The sequence below is a fragment of the Podarcis muralis genome, chromosome 1 (assembly GCF_964188315.1).
Source record: "Podarcis muralis chromosome 1, rPodMur119.hap1.1, whole genome shotgun sequence".
In the NCBI taxonomy this organism is placed as follows: Eukaryota; Metazoa; Chordata; class Lepidosauria; order Squamata; family Lacertidae; genus Podarcis; species Podarcis muralis.
The window spans coordinates 125,823,187-125,837,687 of record NC_135655.1 but is presented as its reverse complement, the minus strand read 5'-3'; the positions used below and the strand labels follow the sequence as shown (position 1 = coordinate 125,837,687).

At 39.8% G+C, this 14,501-nt stretch overlaps 1 protein-coding gene across 6 annotated transcripts in view; it reads right to left on the bottom strand.

Annotated features, from left to right (window-relative positions):
• Positions 1-5,334: 5,334 nt before the first annotated feature.
• Positions 5,335-14,501, bottom strand: part of ANKRD44 (ankyrin repeat domain 44) — a 162,033-nt gene continuing 152,866 nt past the window's right edge. For 4 of the 6 annotated variants that reach the window (XM_028751819.2, XM_028751839.2, XM_028751848.2 and 1 more), the window contains one exon: positions 5,335-12,970. In XM_028751819.2, the coding sequence (XP_028607652.2) occupies positions 12,702-12,970 (269 nt within the window). In that variant the 3' untranslated portion in view covers positions 5,335-12,701. The remainder of the gene's footprint in view (positions 12,971-14,501) is intronic. The other 2 variants (XM_028751859.2, XM_028751870.2) reach the window with 1 other exon arrangement.

The window sequence follows — 14,501 nt, the reverse complement described above, 5'->3', positions numbered from 1 at the left end:
ATTGGAGAAAATACACCAGGGAGAGGAAAAATTGAGAACCAAACCAAAGTCAAAGGAGCTGCTGAGAGAAATTAAATTCCATCAAGCAGAATATTCAAAATTGATTAACCAGGAGATTGAATGGAAAATAAAACAGATGAAGCAAAGATCTTTTGAATCAGCAAACAAATGTGGAAAGCTGCTAGCCTGGCAGCTGAAAAAAAGACAAAAGTTAAATACGATAACAAATCTAGAGATTGAAGGAAGGATGGTACAGAAACCAGAAGAAATTAGGAAGTGCTTCCACAGATATTTCAAAGAACTCTATACACAGGGGCCTCAGAAAGAATCTGAGATAGATCAATTTTTAAAGATAAATGGACTATCAAAAATAACTCAAGATAAAAGATCAATCTTGAACTCTATAATAACTACTCAGGAAATTGAAGGTGCCATTCAGAACATGCAACTAGGCAAATCTCCAGGCCCGGACGGGCTTACCTCCAAATACTACAAGACTTTGAAGGATTATTTGATACAACCTTTGTTGGAGGTATGCAACCAGATTTTGGATGGGAAGAGGGCACCAGAAACGTGGAAAGAAGCCTTCATCACATTGATACCTAAGACAGAATCTGAAAAGACTCAGCTCAAGAACTACCGCCCCATCTCACTCCTGAATGTGGATTACAAAATATTTGCAGACATTTTGGCAAGTAGACTTAAAAAAGTTTTAAATGAAGTAATTCACAAAGACCAAGCAGGCTTTCTCCCTGGTAGACATTTATATGAGAATACCAGAAACATCATTGATATTTTGGAACTTTTACAAACCAACATGAACACAAGGGCGGTGTTAATTTTTATTGATGCGGAGAAAGCATTTGACAATATATCTTGGAGGTTCATGAAGAAAAACTTGGAAGGGATGGGAGTGGGGCGGGGGTTTGAAAATGGGTTACGAGCAATTTATTCAGAGCAAAAGGCTAAATTAATAGTGAACAATGTGGTGACGGAGGAGTTTAAAATTGAAAAAGGGACACGACAAGGGTGCCCTCTATCCCCTCTTTTATTCATTTCAGTCCTGGAGGTGCTATTGAATATGATAAGGAAGGACCGGTTGGTACAAGGGATAGAGGTCGGAGTGAAACAATACAAATTGAAAGCTTTTGCAGATGATCTAGTTTTGACACTGCAGGAGCCAGAATCCAGTACAAAAAGAGCTCTTGAACTTATATCTGAGTTTGGTCGGGTGGCGGGATTTAAGTTGAACAAGCAAAAAACCAAGGTTTTGACCAAGAATTTGACACTTACAGAAACAGAGGGGTTTCAGAGAGAAACAGAACTGAATGTGGTAAAAAAAGTGAAATACCTAGGGATCTATTTGTCTTCCAAAAATTTGAATTTATTTAAGGACAACTATGAAAAATGTTGGTCGGAAGTTAAGAAGGATCTAGAAATTTGGTCAAGATTGAAACTTTCCTTGTTGGGAAGGATTGCAGCAATAAAAATGAATGTGTTGCCGAAAATGTTATTTTTGTTTCAAACCCTACAGATCGTGGACAGAGTGGAATGTTTTGGAAAATGGCAGAAGGATATATCTAGGTTTGTCTGGCAGGGCAAAAAGCCCCGAATAAAGTATAAAATATTAACAGACTCAAAAGAAAGAGGGGGGTTTGCCCTGCCGGACTTGAGGTTGTATTATGAAGCTGCAGCCTTCTGCTGGTTGAAAGATTGGTTTTTGCTAGAAAACACTGATGTCCTAGATCTGGAAGGTTTTGATAATGCTTTTGGCTGGCACGCATACCTATGGTATGACAAGGCTAAAGTTCACAAATTGTTTAAAAGCCATATTGTCAGAAAAGCAATTTATGCAGTCTGGACGAAATACAAAGACTTATTAGAGAGTAAAACACCGAGGTGGCTGTCACCGGTGGAGGCCAAGGCTCGAAAAAGACCCAATATGGAGGCCTACTGGCCGAAATATTGGGAATTAATTGAAAAAATTGGAGACAGTTGGAAGTTGCAGAGCCAGGATAAACTAAAAAACAAGGTGCGAGATTGGTTACATTATGCTCAAATGCAAGAGGTTTTTAAAATGGATAAAAAAGTTGGTTTCCAGGAGGAGAAATCGAAACTAGAGACAGAATTGTTAGAACCAAAGACCAAGATTCTATCTAGAATGTATAACTTGCTGCTTATGTGGAACACACAGGACGAGTTAGTTAAATCTGCTATGATAAAATGGGCACAGGATGTTGGACATAATATTATGTTTGAAGACTGGGAGAGGTTATGGAACACCGGAATGAAATTCACGGCATGCAGTGCCTTGAAGGAAAACATTATGAAAATGATATACCGGTGGTACATGACCCCAGTCAAGTTAGCTAAGATACATCACCTGTCTGACAATAAATGTTGGAAGTGTAAGGAAGCAGAGGGGACTTTCTTCCATCTCTGGTGGACCTGCCCAAAAGTGAAGACCTTCTGGGAAATGATTTATAATGAATTGAAAAAGGTATTTAGGTATACCTTTCCCAAGAAACCAGAGGCCTTCCTGCTGGGCATGGTAGACCAGAAAATGTCAAAGAAAGACAGAACTTTGTTTATGTATGCTAGCACAGCAGCAAGAATACTCATTGCTAAGAGCTGGAAGACACAAGATTTGCCCACGCTGGAGGAATGGCAGAAGCAGTTGATGGACTACATGGAGATAGCTGAACTGACCGGCAGAATCCGAGATCTGGATAAAGAAACAATTGAGGAGGACTGGAAAAAATTTAAAGACTATTTGCAAAAATACTATAAGCTGTATGAATCTTAAGATAGTGCATGATTAGGAAAAGTTATGCTTTAGCAATCATGATTAAGTAAATTGTAAAATAAGTGATAAAAGAGAAAAGGAGACAATTTGAATCGAACATGTTATGTTTATTTTAAAGGCATTGAAACTGAGATACAATATATCGAATCTGGGTACATAACATTTGAAAGTTACAATAAGGCATGAAATAAGGTAACAAAATGCTGACATTGTTAATTTAAATAACGCAGAATCGGAAGGGGTGGGGAAGTCCAAGTTGTTTTTGTTTGTTTTTGTTGTTAAAAAAAAGGGAAAATTTGTTTCTTGCAATTATGTTATTTGTTTGTAACCTATAAAACTATGGAAAGAAACGCAATAAAAAATTTATTAAAAAAAAAAAAATGGTGTGGGCATGCCCCCCTGTCAATGGGGGAAGGCAGGGCAGCTACATGACTCATTGCCTCAGTTGTTCGCAGAAGCTCTTTGCATCTTTCCACTGTTCAGCATGGAATCTGGGCATGTTTAAGGGAGCATATTCAATGTAGGCAAGGCCGAGCCAGTGTACATACCAATTGTGCAGGAAAAGCAAATAATCTCTCATACATTAAGGGTTTTTGAGAGGATGTTTACTGAGACCTCTTTCTGGCACCATAGGAGGTACAGTGGTACCTCGGGTTAAGTACTTAATTCGTTCCGGAGGTCCGTTCTTAACCTGAAACTGTTCTTAACCTGAAGCACCACTTTAGCTAATGGAGCCTCCTGCTGCTGCCGTGCCACCGGAGCACAATTTCTGTTCTCATCCTGAAACAAAGTTCTTAAACTGAAGCACTATTTCTGGGTTAGCGGAGTCTGTAACCTGAAGCGTATGTAACTTGAAGCGTATGTAACCCAAGGTACCACTGTACAGTGGTACCTCAGGATGCGAACAGGATCCGTTCCGGAGCCCCGTTCGCATCCTGAAGTGAACGCAACCCGCGCCCGCGCGTTGCGTCTCGCCGCTTCTGCGCATGACATCATCTTGACTGTCTGCGCATGCGGTGAAACCCAGAAGTAGCGCGCTCCGTTACTTCTGGGTCGCCGTGGAGCGCAACCGAAAATACTTAACTTGAAGCACATTTATCCCGAGGTATGACTGTACCAGCAAGCGTATTGGCCATCACCATAGGAAAGGCATTTTATATGAAGCAGTAAATTGAAGCCATTCGATACAGTACCTATAGAACAATGCCCAGATGCTGCGAAAGAGGTAGTTTTGCTGCAGACAAGCTGCAAAGCACAGCTTTTCCGTGTGGAGGAAATCGTACCGCCTTTACATTAACAGAAGAGGACATTGCCTCTTTGAAACTTACCCTTCTCTCAGTCAAAAGGCCATCACCACTATCCACAGTCAGTTTCAAGAGGTTCCTGAAATTGCAGAACACTGCAAGAGGAGTTGGACAGAGTTCTCGAAGCTACCAGCATGAGTTTGACCAAACTGCGGGAGGCAGTGGAAGACAGGAGTGCCTGGCGTGCTCTGGTCCATGGGGTCACGAAGAGTCGGACACAACTAAACGACTAAACAACAGCTGCTGTTACACCTGCTTTGTATCTAAGCAATATGCTAGAAACAACCGTGTACAGAAGTACGTATAAAAAACCTTAAGAGGGATAACTACCCAAACACAGTTGCAGATCCTACTTGTTACTCCAATACTGTTCATTCTTCACTCTCTTTCTTATTTGGTTTTGGGCCAAATTACCCATGCCCTAAACATTGTCAGTCTAACATGTACTTATTTGCCTGCTTTTACACGATTCTGCCAATGCATTAAGATTTTCAGGAGACACTCTGTTCTGCATCCCTCTTCCATCCAAGGTTAAATCAATGATTATGAGGAACAGGACATTCTGCAGACCATGAAAACTCCCTTCTTCATTTGGTCCCCTTCAGCTCAGCACGTAAGGACAGTTGTTCTTCTATATGTTTTGGATTTTTAATTAAATGCCTTGGTAGATTATGAAAGTTTTCAGATTGCTGTTTTATTATGGAGGGTATGTATTTTATGTAAATCAATATCCAAATTTAGATGTGCTTTTATTATTAATCATTATTAGTTCCATATAACACTGGTGATTTTATCATAATGATAGTTCATGCTTTTTAATTATGTTTTTACACATTTCGATTGTGCTTATATAAAACTCATTTTTATTTACTGTCTAACAGTCTTTAATCCTGGGATTGGATCAGCATTTTCCTGCTTAATGTTATGTGTGCATGTTTATAGAAACCTGAAAATATGCAGAAGTACTAACAGATGGACTCAAGCTTTGCCACGATACTCGTATCATTTATTTGTAAAAATATCCATCTGAATCAAGCTACTCAGTTACAACTAACACAGCATTCAGTAGTTGAAAAAGATACTGAACTGTGCCTAGAGTCTAAATTGATCTCTTATACCCATTTTGTGCAACCATGTCATTTAATTACATAGTTATGTCACTGAAGTTCAGTTTATGTTTAAAAAAAAACAAAACCAGCAACAAACACACTGAAACCATTCAACAATATTTCATATTGTTTATTACAAACAGTTCTTACAAAATGTAACACTGGCACCAGATTCATATCACCATGGTTTGTAAAGATATATTGCACATGCTAAAAGCATAGAATATGAAGACAAAACTACAAAAAACATTAGATATTGGCTTTTTAAATATTTATATCACTGCATTACAACCATGTATAATTGTATTTTATACACACTCAAGATTGTCACCATTTTAAAACACCCTTCTCAATAACACTAACCTAAGGTTTGTTTTGTGTAATAAGAAAGTGTTTGCAGCACTGCAGAAAGTTATGCACAATTTCTATACAAATTTAGCATATTAATTTCCATGTTTAACACAAGATTTAAAAAAGAAACATTCAAAGAAAGGTTTGAAATGAAAATGTACATGTATTATATTGCTTCAGTATCACTCAAATGAAAGACAAGTCACAAAACAGACCAGCATACACAAATATAAAAAGGCACTCTAAAAAGTTTCTTAGATGATAAAAACCCAAACACATTGTCAAGTTTCTGAACAAGAGTAGACAATAAATTGAGTTTAAGCATTTGATTCATAGTTAAGTACAGCAGATGTTTGCTGCGGAAAAGTACCAAAACATAATGTGGTGCCCTTTTAGTAGTGATAAAAACCAAACCAAACCCTGAGCTAGTTCATCTTACAATTGAAACAATAGAGACCAGCAAGCGTTAAGTGCCATGCATTATAACCCTGCAGTTGAAGTTTCACAAGAATTAAATACTAGTTGTCAACACAGAAATGTGGGCATAGAAGGGGACGCATGCATTACTACTCACAATCAAGTTCATGCTTCTCAGTCATAAACACATTTACTTGAAAGCAAGTCCCACCAATTTCAATGGAACAGACAGAGCGCTTAGCCTCTGACAGATTTAACAAATAAAAAACAACAGATCAAACCTGATCTTACCTATAGTTTAAATACAGTACCTTGTCTGCTACAAAACAGTATTGCCATTTAGATTAGAGAATAGTTAAGAGTGTAATCCGCATCACACTGAAGTTGATTGCCAGTATCTCGCTTATATTTTTCTTTAAATGGCTGTGGATTGCACTGTTCTTTTACACTTTAATGATACACTATCAAAAATATTGGGTCTAATTTAAAACATTGTCTTTCCAATAGGCTTGGAATTAGCGGTAGGGGAGAAAGGCATCTGGGGTAGAAAGACAGCCCACTGGGATCTCCAAGGCTGGATCTAGACTGATTGTAAAAACGGTAAAAAAAGAAACGTTACGTAGCTCTCAATGGAATTTTACATTGATGGTTTTACATTGCTCTACAGAGCCCTCTGGTGCCCACACGCTTATAACGCATCTTTAATGTTTTAAATCGACCAGCGTAGATTGGTCCCATGCGGAGCTGGAGAAGACGAAACCCCAGAGAACATTGCTGAACTAGATATAAGGCAGCGTCTTAGGTTCCTAATATGAAGCCAAGACCTAAACACATGAACTTAGAAGCAAGTTCCACTTGGTTCAGGGGGGCTTACTTCCATGTAAGGATGCAGCCAAAAAGGCAATCCTACAAGTACTTCCAGCTGCTGTCAGTAAACAATGGGATGGCATCTAGTGCTGCCAGACTTCTGTTTGTGTAAGGGGGCTTCTCCTTCCTCTGCTCCCGCTGCACAACCTTAGGATCTGTTCCAGAGGATTGGGTTGCCCTCTACAGCAGATCTGGAGGGCACATGGGAGAAGGAGGAGGAGCAGTCTGCTCACACAAAGTTGGATTTCACACCTCCATGCTCCAAAGAAGAAATAAAGAAGAGTAAATATTCTATCTGCTGTAAAGCACTACCACACGCCTGCTCTTTAAACAAGTGATCAGCCTAGAAATAATAAAAAGCAGGTCTGCTCAGTTCTACACAGACACCTCTCATTTTAAGTGCTCCAAGTATCAGTTATTGCTGTTCAGCAATATACTAGAAATTTTTTTTCGGTTATAAAAAGTTACAGTACTGAGAGGGAAAACTCATGCTCAGTTTTCCCAGTGCGGCTGAGACAGAAAAAAAGAAGGAAACAGGAATCTTTTTAAAAAGAGGTTTTTGCATTTCAGTTTTAAAGGGTTGGAAATGTTCCATTTTACAATCACCACCGATCTGATCCATAATAGCTGGGCAAAATACAGTACATTGGATTACTATGATTGGTTGGCTTTCACTGGCACTAAATTATATTTCTGTTCTTCTCAGGCCCTAACCTGACACTGCATATTGTAATTAGGTAATTTCTAAGAGGAGTATGATTGCTCTAGTACCTATGCGCTAATTTACAGGGAGGCCCAGTGTCCCTTTTGTTCTGGAGGGGAAGCCTTATTTTATTTTATTTGTTCTTTTTTATGTGTATTGTTTGATGGAATACGTTTGATGCAATATGTTAGATTGATGTGCATTTTTATATCTACTTTGTATTTCTGTATGTATTGAGGCCTATGGCTCTGAGCAGTAAACATTCTTACCACTCATTAAAAAGGGATTTTCAGACATGACTTATGGAATATTGTTAGTTTAATAATAATAATAATAATAATTTTTTATTTATACCCCACCCTTCCCGGTTCATAAAACCGGGCTCAGGGCGGCTAACAACAAATTTAAAACACTTAATTGATGCAACAAAAAACAGCATAAAATACAGTATAAAACATGAATAACAATAAATTCAGAATTCCAAAATCAGTTTAGGGGGGAAATCCATCCAATAAACATTAGATGATCACCAGGGCTAGCTGGCTAAATTAGTCCTATTTGGGCCAGTGTGGAGACCAGGGGAGAATTAGCTGTGGGATCCCAGAGTGGGTAATCTTCATAAAAAGGGGAGGGGGAGGGAAGGGGACTAAAAGATCAGGCTAAGTTCAAATTGAAAGCCAGGCGGAATAGCTCTATCTTACAGGCCCTGCAGAAGGAAGTTAAATCCTGCAGGGCCCTGGTCTCATGGAACATAGCATTCCACCAGGTCAGAGCCATCACTGAGAAGGCCCTGGCCCTGGTGGAGGATAATCTGACTTCCTTAGGGCCCGGAACCTCTAAAACTATGATTATTCATGGACCTTAAGGTCCTCTGCGGGGCATATCAGGAGAGGCGGTCCCGTAAATACGAGGGCCCTAAGTAGGTAATCAGTGGCCTCCCAATCTATATGATGCTGCTTTATTTTATTCCCTTAACAAAATTTATTTACCACCCGATTGTGGCAAAACCTCCAAGGTTTTTGCCATGCCTGTTACAGGATCTGATGTAGTACAGTCTCAAGTCCTTCCAGACAAAACAGACTAAGATGCATGGTCAGCGTAGACAGAAATTATTACAGCCTCACATTAGCCTGTTCCCTTTCGGCACAACCTCCCGTTAGTATTACACCGCTACCAGAACTGTTCTGCTCAAAGCAAGCTTGGAAGGTTGTTGTGTTCCATAAACCAGGAACTCTAACTGCTGACTACTTGGTCTGCCTGCGAACTTGCAGGTAGATTACCGTATTTTTCGCTCTATAAGATGCACCAGACCACAAGACGCACCTAGTTTTTGGAGGAGGAAAACAAGAAAAAAAATATTCTGAATCTCAGAAGCCAGAACAGCAAGAGGGATCGCTGCGCAGTGAAAGCAGCAATCCCTATTACAGTTCTGGCTTCTGGGATAGCTGCGCAGCCTGCATTCGCTCCATAAGACGCACACACATTTCCCCTTACTTTTTAGGAGGGAAAAAGTGAGTCTTATAGAGCAAGAAATACGGTATTCCTTGTCGAGCCTAACAGTGGGTGTTATGAATCATCCTGTGTCAGTTTCCTGTGGATGTTAATGGGAACCAGACCTGTAACTGGGAGAGCTCTCACACTACATTTCCTACTGCAGAAGTACATATTAGGACGGGGAACCTGCAGGCATAAGTGGTCCGTGGCAACATACAGAATGTTCTGGGTGCTGTGGCCCTCAGTACCATCTGACCCCAGAGAGAAGCCTCTTTTTTCCCTTTAAAAAGAGGCAACAGTGTGACGTGGCAGCTAAAAAAGCCAATGCAATTCTGGGCTGCATCAATAGGAGTATAGCATCTAGATCAAGGGAAGTAATAGTGCCACTGTATTCTGCTCTGGTCAGACCTTGCCTGGAGTACTGTGTCCAGTTCCGGGCACCACAGTTCAAGAAGGACACTGACAAACTGGAACGTGTCCAGAGGAGGGCAACCAAAATGGTCAAAGGCCTGGAAACGATGCCTTATGAGGAACGGCTAAGGGAGCTGGGCATGTTTAGCCTGGAGAAGAGGAGGTTAAGGGGTGATATGATAGCCATGTTCAAATATATAAAAGGATGTCATATAGAGGAGGGAGAAAGGTTGTTTTCTGCTGCTCCAGAGAAGCGGACACGGAGCAATGGATCCAAACTACAAGAAAGAAGATTCCACCTAAACATTAGGAAGAACTTCCTGACAGTAAGAGCTGTTCGACAGTGGAATTTGCTGCCAAGGAGTGTGGTGGAGTCTCCTTCTTTGGAGGTCTTTAAGCAGAGGCTTGACAACCATATGTCAGGAGTGCTCTGATGGTGTTTCCTGCTTGGCAGGGGGTTGGACTCGATGGCCCTTGTGGTCTATTCCAACTCTATGATTCTATGATTCTAAGAAAAAAAGCATAAGTTCTCCAGCTAACAAGGTTCTTCAGCTAACTGCACTTCCAGGAATGTGGACTGGAGAAACAGGTAAGACTTCCGAAGAAGCCAGGAGGAGGAAAGACAGGCAGGAGTTCTTAGGCAGGAGCCTAGGGAGAAGATAAAAGGAAGACAGCTCAAAACCAGGACAAGGAGAGGAAAACAGGTCCCCCTTAGTCCTAGCCACTCAACACCCATTTTTCATGCTCTGCACACGTAGCATGAACACATCCAGCTTCTGAAGGAATAGGGCACGCAGGAAGAGAAGATGAGGAAAGGCAGGAATGGGCGAAAGAGGGCCAAGGAAAGGAGGTGGTGGAAAGTGTGAGGCTGGCTGCTAGCTAGCGATGATGGGAGTTGTAGTCAAAAAACGGCTAAAAACCCAAGTTTGGGAAACCCTGATCTGAAGCAACGATGGGAGACCTTTTCCAAACCAAGGGTTACATTCCCCTCTGGGCAACTTCCCAAGGGGGGGGTCATATACCTGCAGTGAGCAAGGCCAGAGGCAAAAGTGGGAGGAGCCAGGAATGCAAACATTACCTTTTAATGGTAGCTTACGTTTCTATACATAGCGGGTAGAGTGAAAGTATGGCCAGCGAATTGTACGGCCCAGGGAGAAGGGACGAGAAGGTGTATCCTGGGGTGAGTCTCAAGGGCAAGATGGAGGCGGTTGGAAGGCCACATATAGTCCCTGGGCCTGAGGTTTTCCACCCCAGACCCAAAATATAACTTGTTTTCATGAGGAAAGACAGTTCCCTCCTGGTTCTTTAGTCTTCATTTTGCTATGAGATGTGGAACACCATTTCCTCACAGGTAAAACAAATACACTATAGACTTTTAAAAATGCAGACCCCTCTATTCTGGCATCCAATTCTATTGAATCATGCAATATACACCTCCATTCCCCAAGCCATACTGGGCACAAACAGAGCTTTGCTTTCACATTTCACCAAGCTTGCTATATGAGAACCTAAAAACAAAAACAAAAAACTCAGTAGCTAGGCTTGCCTATATGTATAGCTAATAAGACATAATAAAAACGAAAAAAAAAAAGGAACAAACCATGGTCTTTTTTTCTGGGCACTTGTTTCATTTCAAATAAATATAAACACATTTAACATTAAAAGTATGAACATTTTCTAGTCTGGAAAAATAAACTGTGATCAACACATCATCCATCAGTTACAAATGTCAAAATGTCTACTAGAAATTTGTGTCTTAAAGTGTACAATACAGCCAAAGAAGACTCTTTAATTACATAAAAGACTTTTGTGTGCACGTGTGATTAGAAAAGTTATTTGAATTTTCACTTGCATTATTAAAAAAATAATACATCTTCCCATTTAAGATACTGAAGCCTTTTGGTCCTCGTGGTATAGCTGGTTAGTTCTTTGTATTTTAAGAGTCTCAGTCTTCTTTCCGTACATCTTTCTCAGGCGAGGAACAGGGTCCATTTGACCTAGAAGCTTTGGCAGAAGGAGTAGATATTCATAATGCAGATGTTTAATAAGAAAGCTGATGTCAGCAGGCCTTTTTAATATATTGCAATTGCCTTACGTAGTTCCTGATGATTGGCTTTTTTTTTTTTACTTCGCCTGTTTTGGTTTTATCTGCTGTGTATAGCTTAAGCACAGTAATAGTAATTAGAAACAACAGCAACATGATGTAGCCCAGATGTTGCAGAATTTTAAAACCAGAAAATGCTCAAGATAAAAAATAATACAACTTATAAACACTAAAGTAAAGGGGGGGGATAATTCATTTTGGCAAACAACAAACATTTAGGTGCATTATAAATGTATAGCTGATTTTTCTCAAACATATCATTGCCTTGACAGCACAGGCAACACATTTCCAGGGATTCTTAACTGCGAAGTGCAAATAGCCAAGCAAGATTGTGCCAAATAATGAAAAAGGAAGGCAAATAATGTCTGCTTTACCGATAATCTCTTTGCTGCGGGTGGATATGTGCAATGACTGAGGCAAGCAAGATTTGGTCCTAAAACTTTCCAATTGCAAATGAAATTGTGGCTAATGTCTTTTAAAAGTGCCTTTTGTGTACTTAAGTGCTTAATACATCTCATGTAGAATTTAGAAGTTTTAATTTCCGTAGAAAGTGGTGATACCTGCAGTGCAGTGCTTGCAAACAACACAGAAACGAAACGGGGAAAAACAACCTGTGGCTTTATCTTTGGTTTGTATAACAAAGATATCTAAAAACGAAGACTAGATAACTATAGGTAATAAAAGTGAAGAGAGGTGGAGAGTTTCTTCCCATGATCTACAAATACTGTACTGGAAAAAAATGTCTTCATATTAGCAGTATACCCTAGCTAACACCGTGATATGTACACAAAAGTTCCCCTGTTTACTTGTGCTGTCAAAAAGGAATAGGGCAGCTTTCGCTTTCTGCATACAATAGGAGGTAGAGACTTCCACAGGAGTCACAAGGACCTATGGAAAGCAAAACAGCTGGAAGTAGCAGAACATTAACATGAATGCATTTCAATAAAAACCAGTTTTCTTAAAGGCTCTGTTTAACGGCAACTGTAAGCCTTCCGTTGCCTAACTGTACTCATTCCAGTCAAAAGTGAAGGTCAACTGTAATTCTGGGATTCATTGTCCTTTTTATTCTTTTTTTAATTTTTAACACCAACTTAGATCCAAATGCAACTGAGGAAAAGGGCATTGAATGCCGAAGTCAAAATGTTTCCGAATCAGAATCGTTTTCATTGTATCCATTTTCTGCTCCTACATCGTTACTTAAGGGTTTGCTATAGGAGTCAATGGCGCTGCTCGCATTGGAGCTATTGCAGAGGTGAGTCCTGCTCAAATTGTCTTTTTTAAAAGAAACGAAGTTGAGAGCCGTCATTGTACTGGAAGGAGAAAAAGGCATCATGGTAGCCAAAATGAGTGCCAGGCAGTCAGCCACGTCTTTGTTAGGAGCGCAAGCCAGGGCTGGCGTATGACCTGGGCACAAATGCAGACAAAGCAATGGTTAGTACTGGGGAACTACGAAAAGAAGACCTGAGCATTCCTCAGATACATCTCCAGATGGGTTTATAGGCTGGAGATGTATGTTTAGTCACAAATCACAGCAGGCAAGGCAGTGTTACACTTTAAAATTAGGCATGCTGGGGACGTACACAATTCACAAAGAGGTTTTAAGCTAATCTCATTACAAGCAATTTTATTTTTTTTAAAAAGAAAAACAGCAGGCAACTTACAGCCTCCACGAAAATGAAATAAACACAGGTGAACCAACATTCCACGAGGACAATATAAATTGAAAGCAACTTTAATGCACCAAGACGTATTTAGCCTCAAATATCACGTGATATTCTGAGAACAATGACTTTCATTCCAAAGCAACTGCGTAATGATATTTGACTGTTTTAGAATCATAGAGGCATTTGTTTTTATGGGCAAATAATTTCACAAAGTAAGTCGTTTGAGAGGAATAGCTATTTACACTGCTATTAAGCAAACAGTATTTTCATTAAGGAAGATTGCCAAACTTATTGAAATACACAGTAAATGTAACATAGCGCCTACTGAAATGAAATACATTGAACCCATTGCACAGAATCCAAATACTTAATCTCAACTAGAGCTGAGTAATTTTAAGCAAAATGTGATAAGAGCTGGATCTCTTTGTACTCAAGCAGATTATTATTGTGTTGTAAAGTGTAGAAACAATACAATAATAAACTGCTTATGTACATTGTGAACCAGGCTTTGGTATATGCTGATGAATTCTTCATGAAAATAATTCAACTTTCTAGTTTTTAAACCCTGTGACGCAATGGAGAGAGTTTTCTGCCAGCACGAAATGTCATCCCTTACAGTTCACGGTTATGTCTGGTGGGCTGTGGACGAGCATCATTTACATGACAAGAACGCTGCACAAGTTTTTAGGGAGCTTGACTGTGGTCCTCATCCCCACATCAAGACCATATAAAGGTTTTTTTAATTAAGCCAATGAATTGAAAATCCCAGGACCATGAATCTCCATAGATTGAGCAAGAATTATCCATTCATACAGGGCAACTATTGGTGCTCTACTTATCTTTTGGGAATGTTCTAAAATACACATTTTTTTTTAACACTTTCTGCTCTTAATTAAGGAAATTGCAAGATATTTATTACCAAAGGAACCTAGTGTTATATTTTTTGGTTATCTTAAGGCTCCAGTCAATGTCACCGACTTGGAAGTGGTTGTTAACCTACTTATAGCTGCTCAAATATGCACTGTGGCAAATTTGGGGGCGGGGGGGGGGCCTGTTTTGTTCATTTTGGTCTGCTATAGGAAAGTATGGAATATGACAATATTATCTAAGCTAATTTATTACAGAAGATTGCCAAATGAGCATGGAATGAGTAAGTCTGTTGAGAAATGGATTCTGAGAAGTTTTGGAACAGCAAGCATCATGATAACGTTCGACCACAGTCTCCTTTTGCTTTACTACAAAAGACCCCTGCTTGACTGATTCCCTTTATT